We start from the raw sequence: 10,160 nt of genomic DNA, 5'->3' as shown, positions 1-10,160 counted from the left end.
GTGATCCCATTATCAATGACATCCAATGTCCATGGTCAGGAAACCGTAACCATCTATTGATCAACGAGCTAGTCAACTAGAGGCTTACTAGAGACATGTTGTGGTCTATATATTCACACATGTATTACGATTTCCGGATAACACAAGTATAGCATGAACAATAGACAATTATCATGGACAAGGAAATATAATAATAACCATTTTATTATTGCCTCTAGGGCATATTTCCAACAACATGTACAAATTCAAGCTCAAAATCATTTGGGAGGTATGAACAATAAAAATTCAGCAATGAACAGTGACAAAAAGTGCAACATTTTTTTACCTCAATATTCATGGAAAACTTGTTTTTCTTTCTTACGTCCCAAATGAATATAGGTTTGACTACCAAAAATTTCAATGTATTCGGTAAAAATTAAATAAGTTTGACTTATGACAAAACTAAAACTTCAGTTAATTTGAAACGGAAGGAATTGAATGGAGGATCCTTAGAGCATTCTATAGCCGGACTTGGCAAATCCAACCCCTCAAACGTCCGCGGAAGTGCCCGGGCGCGTTCGCGGACACTAACTGGTCAAGCCTCAAATTTTCCTTCTCACAACTGGAGACCTCAATTACCATACCTCAAATCGATACAAACTCATGCAAATACGTAACAATGCATTACACACATCGTCCGGCTACTACATCACTAACATTGCACGGACCGCTCGATTCTGCTCTCGGGCGAGGGCGCGCGTGTTCCTCTGCTGCCGCTTCTTTACGGTGCGAACGCGGATGGCTTCCTCCTCTGCGGCCGCCCGCGCCGCCGCCATGTCAGCAGCGAGGCGAGCCACTGCCACCCTTATCCTCTCCTTCCCAGGGCGGGCACACCGGCCCCGGTGGGACTCATACTCCGCGGGAGCGGTGTTAGGAAAGGGGAGATTTGAAGTCTCTCGGGACCGCGATGATCCAGCCCCGAAGTATCCGAGCGCCCGATGCGCCGACGCTATGGAGTCGCGTCGGATAGATCCCGCCGTTGGTCGGGCACTGTCCTCTCTGGAGCGGCGGAGTGCAATGCGGACGGCCATTGCCTCCTCCAACCCGCATGGATGACACCCCAGTCGACGGATCATGACTGGTCGAAGTCAGATCCGCTGCCCGCCATGCCGGAGAAGGCCAGAGATCGCCGGACAGGAGCTTGGGTGGCGGAGTGGAGTGGGGTGGAGTGGAGTGACTAGGGTTTGGTCCGGCGAGTGGATGGGGAGGAATATATGTGGGGTCGGGTGGGTAAGCGTGAGCCGGTCTGACGTGGCGGACACGCAGGGGCGCCCTCATATCCGCCCCATATTTGGGCTGGATATGAGAGGTGTCGGTCAGCCCGGGCGTTTGAGGCCCGTTTGAGGCGCCGTTTGGGTCAAATTTTTGTGACCGGTCAGTGACCGAGCCGTCCGCCCGGGCGTTTGAGGCGGGTTTGGTGCGCCCGGCTGTAGATGCTCTTACCGCCATTGATATAATCATATATCCAAGATGTCATTTTAACAAAAAAAATGGTGGATTTCCTAATCCTAAAATATGTTATTTAACACCATATTTTCCTATCATTATCATGAATACAAAATACCATCACCTAGCAAACACATTTCCTCCCGAGCATGATGACGATGTGCCCCCACGCCAAAACCTACTAGTTATCCTTAGTTCTCGAACGAAGTAATCACTGAGATTATCACCACCAGTAGCAACGGTCGCAGGGTGCTCATAGCACATCGTGAAAAAAAAGGAGTGCGCAGCAAAAAGAATTAAACATGGTCCAGCCGTCCAGCTCCATGTGCTTTCATCCAAAATCTTTCTGGGAGAAAGTGATTTTGTTCATTTAATGGACATGGTTGTTGGCCTGTTCCAACACAAGAATGGTTGATTGATTTTGTATATTCATTATTCATCAGTCTAATCAAGCAACAAGAAAAACCTTCTGAAGGAAAAACACATAAGAAAAACAACTGAGTTCAGAATGGTCCAGAAAGAAGTTCAGAAAAATCTTGGAAATTGTAGATGTAAATAAGTTCAGAATATGTTTGTAGACATAAAGAAGTTCAAAATATGTTTACTTATCAATATGCCTAAATTTCAGTTTTCATGCACTGAAATGCAAGCACTGCATATTCAGTATCCAGAATATGAATGACCTGATAGGTGATAACAAAGTTTTAAATATCACTAGGTTCTTCTGAGCGTGTTGTTGCTCCTTGATTGTCTTCAGTTGGTCCATTTCTAGTGCTGCATTATTGCTCTGACTCATCAACACAGTTTCCAATCTTTTGTCTGGGACCCCAGTTGTTGTATTTAGATCCAGTGATTCCAAGCAATGCCCAATGGTACAAGCGCAATATTTGGTTGCTTGGTGAAGATATTAGGATGGACAGTGGAATTTGTAATATTCAAATGAACAGGAAAAATTCTCAAGCAGCCATAGAACGTAAGACTGCTGTTGCACTGAAACCTTTTTCACATTCTTGACATTTGTAATCCAAGTGAAAAGATAACATGATCTGAGAAAAGCCAAACCTATTTGTCAGATAGCAGCAAACTTTTCCACATTCTCAAACCAACAAATCTTCTACAACAAACATATATACAGAAAGTTACTCAAATGCTCTGCACAAATTCAGGCCAACATTTTTTCATTCATATCTGAAATTGATCACAGTACAACTTGATATTTGGTACATTGAGGACTTGCTTAGCTCAAAGCTTCACCAACACACACACACAAGAGTTCACATTCTTGACAAGTAGATTGCTGTATCTCAAACCAAAAAATCTTCTAACTGATAACTGTCCCAAACATGGTTATGTGCATCACCACTCAAAGGAAGTATTGTGACACCAGAGGTCAATCCATTGGATCGTATCTCGGGTACACACTTTTCCAACCAGAATGCCGGAATATTTTAAGAAGCCATAGAAGCATACAAGAATAAATCGATACAAAAAGATTACTCAAATGCTCTGCACAAATTCAGGCCAACAATTTTCTCATTCATATCCAAAATTGATTACAGTATGACTTGATAGTCGGTACATCAAGGACTTGCTTAGCTCAAAGCTTCACCCACACATACACACAAGAGTTCACCAACCAATGCTACTCGTCGGAAACTGCAACTTTAACTCACCAAGACGCCAATGCCTAAGAATCCAATTCAGCCAAGATTAATTTTACAGGAGAGTCAGCATAGTCTCCAGACGCTAGGCAGCTCACATGATTACTGTGTGTATCGACAAGTTCAATTCTACTCCTTTTTCCTGCTACAAGCCGGGTAGCAAACGGGCGTTTTGCATTTTGCGGCGAGTGCGTTTTACGCTCTGTCTCATGCCGGAATTGCAGTACATGAGTTTCCAGCTTTTTTTGGCTCATCTGCTTCACTTTGATTTATTGAAAATGCCCTTTATTTACTTAAACCCTTAACTTAGGACCAGGTATGGATGCAGTGGTAACTATGTCGTACACATCTTAACAAGGTTTTTGCTGCCTAGCTAGATGGAGACTCTGCTGACACTCTTGTAAAATTACTAATGACTGAACGGGATTCAAAGAACACTAGAAATCTTGGTAAGCAAGTGCAGAACCTAGAGGGACAAAGATTAAATGAAACTCATGTGTGCATGGTTTAGGAAGCAACTAAAAGACTAGGCAAGGCGTAATACCACTGGACGCAGCCAAGGAATTGGTTGCTTCCTTGGTGCTGCAACAGCAATGACAGGCAATGGCGATTGGTTTTGCTTCGGAACCTTGCAGCTGAGCTCCCCCATCCCCCTTCTTGCGCGCAGAGTTGAAGCTGGAGTCACCTTCTTCACACCGGGCGCAACAGCAGTGACAGGCAGTGGTGTAGAGCCGACGAAAGAGCGAGCCTTGGAAGCGACGGGATGAGAGACCTTCTTCACGGGCGCAACAGCAGTGGCAGGCAGGCGGAGTGGAGCCTTGGAAGCCGGGCGCTTGCGGTGGTGGCAAGCGGACTCCTCGTCTTCAGCCATCTGGCGTCCACGGGCACGGATCGCGCACCGGACACCCACGGGGTCAGCACCAGCAGCAGCCGACAAGGTGGTGGCAGGCGCAGGGCGCGGGGCGGAGGCATCGAAAGAGCCGGGCATCGCCGGCGCAAGGCTGCGTTCTCCGTGGTTGATACACCAGGCACGGACGGGATCAGCACGGGTGGCGGTGGCAGGAGCGGCACCAGCAGGTCCGGCCGTCGCGGCGTGGCGACGGGGACGCCCTCCGTGGTCGACGCCGTAGCGGCGGAGTTCTTGGGCGGCTGCGGCGGCCTCCTTGGCGAGGCCGTCTTCCTCGAGACGGTGCTGGAAGTTGGCGTCCCATCGGGCGAGGGACTCCCGGGACTCACCGGTGGCCTTGGCAAGGCTGTGCTTGGTCCAGTACTGGAGCACCCTCTCAAGGACGCGCGAGGGCACCCGCGTCTCCAGCGGGAGGGCTTGGGCGGCGGCCGGGCGATAGTCCCACGCCGGAGCGACGAGCACCTTGCCGTCGGCGCTGCGGAGCTGGAGCATCTTCGCCGCCATCGATGGCGTGTCTAGGTCTGGAGATCGGGAAGGTGGGCGAGCAGATCGAACTGGAGCTGGTGCCCATTTATCCAGGGGAGAGCTCCTGATTCTTGTCGAACTCGGATTGGAACTGTCGCCGGCTGGATTGGAACTGGGATCGAACTCGAGCTCGGCTGCGGCAATCTCACGCGCTCATTCGTTTTTAACTGAAGAACAAATGGAGCGTCTTCAGTTTCTCAGTCCACAAATAGGATTTCTTCAGTTAAAAACCTGGACGCCTCTGCAACCTGTTGATGAATTTCTACTGTATAAAATAGGATGTGCAAGACAGAAAGAAAATGCATTGCCAATTTTGCTTTAGGGGAATTCGGTGGTATTACAAGAAGTAATCTTAAATTGCGCCCGTTCCCAAAATAAGTGTTTTTGATTTGGTATAATTTTAAAATTAGTGTCTTTGATTTAGTAAACAGGCATCTTGATCGGTTTTTCAACTTCAACCTAACACCACCAAACAATGCGACAACATAGATACAACAGGTTCAGACAAATCAAACAATCAAGCAAGTACTTGGGACAAATTCAGACTAACTAAATTATCAAATGGCATGATGGGTAGAGTGAACTACATACCTGCGGCTTGCGAGGCTTCCTGGCAGCCTTCGCTTTCTCCGTCGTCGGGGTGTACCCTGTGAGATCAGCACACATTCTCATCTTTTCTGTGCGCGCATTTGGGGAACGGGAAGAGGGTTTTCCCTCGCTTCTGGAGTTTTTCCCTCCATTTTCTCGTGATGGGCCGCTTGCCGGGAGGTTCCGCGGTTGTACCTGGGTTGCAAAATCCTATCCGGCGCCCTCTGCACCCGCTACAGTACAATTCGCAAAGGGGTGCATACCCCCCTCTCCACTAGGCCGGCCCATCTAGCTTTTTCTCTTTGTTTTTTCCAAATGCAAAAAATGAGTGATTGCGCTGCGACTCGAACCGGGGACATCTTGCTTAATTGTTAGCTGCAGTAATCACCCCACCATCCCCAACTAGACGTGCTAACTTTTATCTTTGCACGTCTTTTTTTTTTCTTTTGTCTTTTTCTTCTTCCCGGGTTCGATGGACTTTTTTCAAATTCGTGACTTTTTCCTTAAAAATGGATGAACTTTTATTGAATTCGATGATTTTTTAAAAAATTCAATGAACTTTTTTCAAATCCGATAAACTTTTTTCAACATTGGTGAACTTATTTCAAAATCGATGAACTATTTTCCAAATAAATGAAATTTTGTAACACTCCTTATCAAATCAATAAATGTTTCCAAAATTCGTTAACTTTTCTTCAAAATATGATGAACATTTTTGAAATCGATGAATTATTTTTTATGAACTTTTCTCGTGAATTTATGAGTCAACAACCTGAGCAGTGATCCATGTTGGTGGTCAAAGGTCAACCAGCATAGTTTTTATACAAGTTAACCAGCGATCCTGTCATGTGAAAAAAAAAACTAACGATCGTGGGGAGGAGCGATCCAGGAAATCGAAAGAAAGCTCGTGTATATGGGCCGGCCCACGAGGGGCGTGCGTTGCGGGCGCAGATATCGCCCAACAGGAGGTCTCCTGGGCACAGCCTTTAGGCTCTGCATTTCTATTTGCTGTTGGGCTCTCATCCCCTCTGAGAAATAAAAAGCTCGCAATATTTTTTCGAAAACAAAAGCTCACATCTTCTCCAAAAAAACACTCGCAACAGTAGAAAATATTAGATGGAAACCATGTTACAGTGGAAACATGTACAAATTCAAGCTCAAAATCATTTGGGAGGTATGAACAATAAAAAATTCAGCAATGAACAGTGACAAAAAGGTGCAACATTTTTTTGACACGTCATGCTCGGGAGGAAATGTATTTGCTAGGTGATAGTATCTTGTATTCATGATAATGATACGAAAATATGGTGTTAAATAACATATTTTAGGATTAGGAAATCCACCATTTTTTTGTTAAAATGACATCTTGGATATACGATTATATTACGTCCAGCTCCATGTGCTTTCACTCAAAATCTTTCTGGGCGAAAGTGATTTTATTCATTTATTTTACTCATTTAATGGACATGGTTGTTGGCATGTTCCAACTCAGAATGGTTGATTGATTTTGTATATTCATTATTCATCAGTCTAATCAAGCAACTTAGCTAGTTCGATGAGGTTAGGAATGAACACCAAAATAAAAACGTTCTGAAGGAAAAACACATAAGAAAAACAACTGACTTCAGAATGGTCCAGAAAGAAGTTCACAAAGATCTTGGAAAATGTAGACGTAAATAAGTTCAGAATATGTTTGTACACGTAAATAAGTTCAAAATATGTTTGTATACTTAAAGAAGTTCAGTAAGATCTTGGAAATTGTTTCATCATTCAAATCAGAAAAATGCAGCAGAACTGCAGAAAAAGGCATTTTTTCGTCACTGAACACCCAACGGAAAAAATGCAGCAAGAAACTAGTACTTTCCGCCCGAGAAAAAAAAAACATGATCCACAGGAGAAGCTTCCACATATACGTTCCCCATGCATGCATGATGAAGAACAGTAGCAAAGAATTGACCAACAATGCAACATTACCTCTGTACTGACATACTTATCATTTAGTTTCAGTTTAATGATGAATATGCAGTACTCGTTCAGTTTCTCGTGGGAAAAAACATACATCATTATAATTGTTTTGTAAAAACCAACTTAACATGGGTAAATGTGCTAACAGAGCAAACTGAAAGCAGCATGCTCTGTGCCACATTTGCATATGGATTCAGAGAAATTGTTCACGATGCACAGATTTTGGCAGCATTCTTGCTTGAAGAAAAAAATATATTTAAAAAGGAAATTATGTCTTCTAGAATGATTTGGCATTCAAGCACGCAAAAGTTCCAACAAAACTATAATTTGCTGTCTCCCATGGGCGTAGTAACCATATTGTCTTAATATGCCTATAAAATTCAGTTTTCATGCACTGCAAGAATATGAATCACCTGATAGGTGATAGCAAAGTTTTAAATATCATCAGGTTCTTCTGAGCATGTTGTCGCTCCTTTAAAAGTAACAAATTAAATCGATTCCAAGCAATGCCCAATGGTACAAGCGCAATATTTGGTTGCTTGGGGAAGATGTTAGGATAGACAGTGCAATTTGTAATGTTCAAATGAACAGGAAAATTTCTCAAGGAGCTAGAGAAGGTAAGACTGCTGTTGCGCCGAATCCTTTTTCACATTAGAAAAGCCAACCCTATTTGCCAAACAGCTGCAACCTATTTGACAATCAGATTGCAGTATCTGTAACCATAAAGTCTGTCTTCAAACTCCCCCAAACATGTCCATGCACTTCACAACTCAACAAAGTATTGTGAAATCATAGGTGCATCCATCGGATCGTACCTCGTGTACATACTTTTCTGACAAGAGCAACGGCGTGTTTTAAGACGCATAGAAACATAAAAATAAATAGAGTTACTCAAATGCTCTGCTCAAATTCAGGCCAACAATATTTCATTCATATCTGATATTGATTAAAATATGACTCGATAGTCGGTACATCAAGGACTTGCTTAGCTTAAAGCTTCACTCACACATACACACAAGAGTTCACCAACCAATGCTACTCATCAGAAACTGCAACTTTAACTCACCACGACGCCAGTGCCTAAGAATCCAATTCAGCCAAGATTAATTTTACAGGAGAGTCAGCATAGTCTCCAAACGCTAGGCAGCTCACATGATTACTGTGTGTATCGACAAGTTCAATTCTACTCCTTTTTCCTGCTACAAGCCGGGTAGCAAACGGGCATTTTGCATTTTGCGGCGAGTGCGTTTTACGCTCTGTCTCGTGCGGGAATTGCAGTACATGAGTTTCCTTTTTAGGCTCATCTGCTTTACTTTGATTTATTGAAAATGCCCTTTATTCACTTAAACCCTTAACTTAGGACCAGGTGTGGATGCAGTGGTAACTATGTCGTACACATCTTAACAAGGTTTTTGCTGCCTAGACTAGATGGAGACTCTGCTGACACTCTAGTAAAATTACTAATGACTGAACGGGATTCAAAGAACACTAGAAATCTTGGTAAGCAAGTGCAGAACCTAGAGGGACAAAGATTAAATGAAACTTATGTGTGCATGGTTTAGGAAGCAACTAAAAGACTAGGGAAGGCGTAATACCACTGGACGCAGCCAAGGAATTGGTTGCTTCCTTGGTGCTGCAACAGCAATGACAGGCAATGGCGATTGGTTTTGCTTCGGAACCTTGCAGCTGAGCTCCCCCATCCCCCTTGCGCGCAGAGTTGAAGCTGGAGCCGTCTTCTTCACACCGGGCACAGCAGCAGTGACAGGCAATGGTGTTGAGCCGACGAAAGAGCGAGCCTTGGAAGCGACGGGACGAGAGACCTTCTTCACGGGCGCAACAGTAGTGGCAGGCAGGCAGAGTGGAGCCTTGGAAGCCGGGCGCTTGCGGTGGTGGCAAGCGGACTCCTCGTCTTGAGCCATCTGGCGTCCACGGGCACGGATGGCGCACCGGACACTAACGGGCTCAGTGCCAGCAGCGGCCGGCAAGGTGGTGGCAGGCCCAGGGCGCGCGGCGACGGCAACATCGGAGGCATGGAAAGCGATGGGCGCCGTCGGCGCTGGGCTAGGTTCTCCGTGGTCGACACCCTTGAGGTGGTGAACGAGTTGGCACCAGGCACGGACGGGATCAGCACGGGCGGCGGTGGCTGGAGCAGCGACACCAGATGCGCCCGTGGCGGCGTGGCGACGGGGACGCCCTCCGTGGTGGACGCCGTGGTGGCGGAGTTCTTGGACGGCTGCGGCGGCCTCCTTGGCGAGGCCGTCTTCCTGGAGATGGCGCTGGAAGTCGGCGTCCCAGCGGGCGAGGGACTCCCGGGACTCACCGGAGGCCTTGGCCAGGCTGTGCTTGGTCCAGTACTGGAGCACCCTCTCGAGGGCGCGCGAGGGCACCCGCATCTCCAGCGGGCGGGCTTGGGCGGCGGCCGGGCGATAGTCCCACGCCGGAGCGACGAGCACCTTGCCGTCGGCGCTGCGGAGCTGGAGCACCTTGGCCGCCATCGATGGCGTGCCTAGGTCTGGAGATCGGGAAGGTGGGCGAGCAGATCGAACTGGAGCTGCTGCTCCCGCCGCCGCTGCCCATTTATTCAGGGGTGAGCTCCTGATTCTTGCCCAACTCGGATTGGAACTGTCGCCGGCTGGATTGGAACTGGGATCGAACTCAAGCTCGACCGCGGCAATCTCACGCGCTGTTTTTAACTGAAGAAAGAAGAAGTAGAACGTCTTCAGTTTCTCAGTCCATAAATATGATTTCTTCAGTTAAAAGACCTGGACGCCTCTGCATCCTATTGACGAATTTCTATCATAAATAGGAAGAGGATGGTAAAGGCAGATAGAAAATTCATTTTAGGGAAATTCGGTGGTACAAAAATCAATCTTAGTTTGTATTGGTCTTAAGCACATCCCAAAATGAGGTGTATCAACCGCATAATTGTTTTTTAGGAAATCACATAATTCCTGAAGCTACTAAATTTGACCTGTACTGATGTTGTTGTTTTCTTCTTCTCAAAATATGGTTCTACTTCATACACAAAA

The 10,160-nt window shown here is 46.0% G+C and overlaps 2 protein-coding genes across 2 annotated transcripts; both read right to left on the bottom strand.

The window, feature by feature from the left end:
- Positions 1–2,646: 2,646 nt before the first annotated feature.
- Positions 2,647–4,821, bottom strand: LOC147984023 (uncharacterized). Its single transcript, XM_087543286.1, has one exon. It carries the CDS (start codon positions 4,555–4,557, stop codon positions 3,673–3,675), a length of 885 nt encoding a protein of 294 aa, XP_087399412.1. The 5' UTR covers positions 4,558–4,821; the 3' UTR covers positions 2,647–3,672.
- Positions 4,822–8,032: 3,211 nt separating this feature from the next.
- LOC125541115 (uncharacterized) lies at positions 8,033–9,860 on the bottom strand. Its single transcript, XM_048704592.2, has one exon. The coding sequence runs from the start codon at positions 9,624–9,626 to the stop codon at positions 8,709–8,711; it is 918 nt and encodes a 305-aa protein (XP_048560549.2). The 5' UTR covers positions 9,627–9,860; the 3' UTR covers positions 8,033–8,708.
- Positions 9,861–10,160: the final 300 nt, after the last annotated feature.

This window comes from Triticum urartu, chromosome 2A (genome assembly GCF_056163025.1).
Source record: "Triticum urartu cultivar PI428250 chromosome 2A, HENAU_Tu73, whole genome shotgun sequence".
Classification (NCBI taxonomy): domain Eukaryota; kingdom Viridiplantae; phylum Streptophyta; class Magnoliopsida; order Poales; family Poaceae; genus Triticum; species Triticum urartu.
This window is presented reverse-complemented; position numbering and strand designations above follow the sequence as displayed.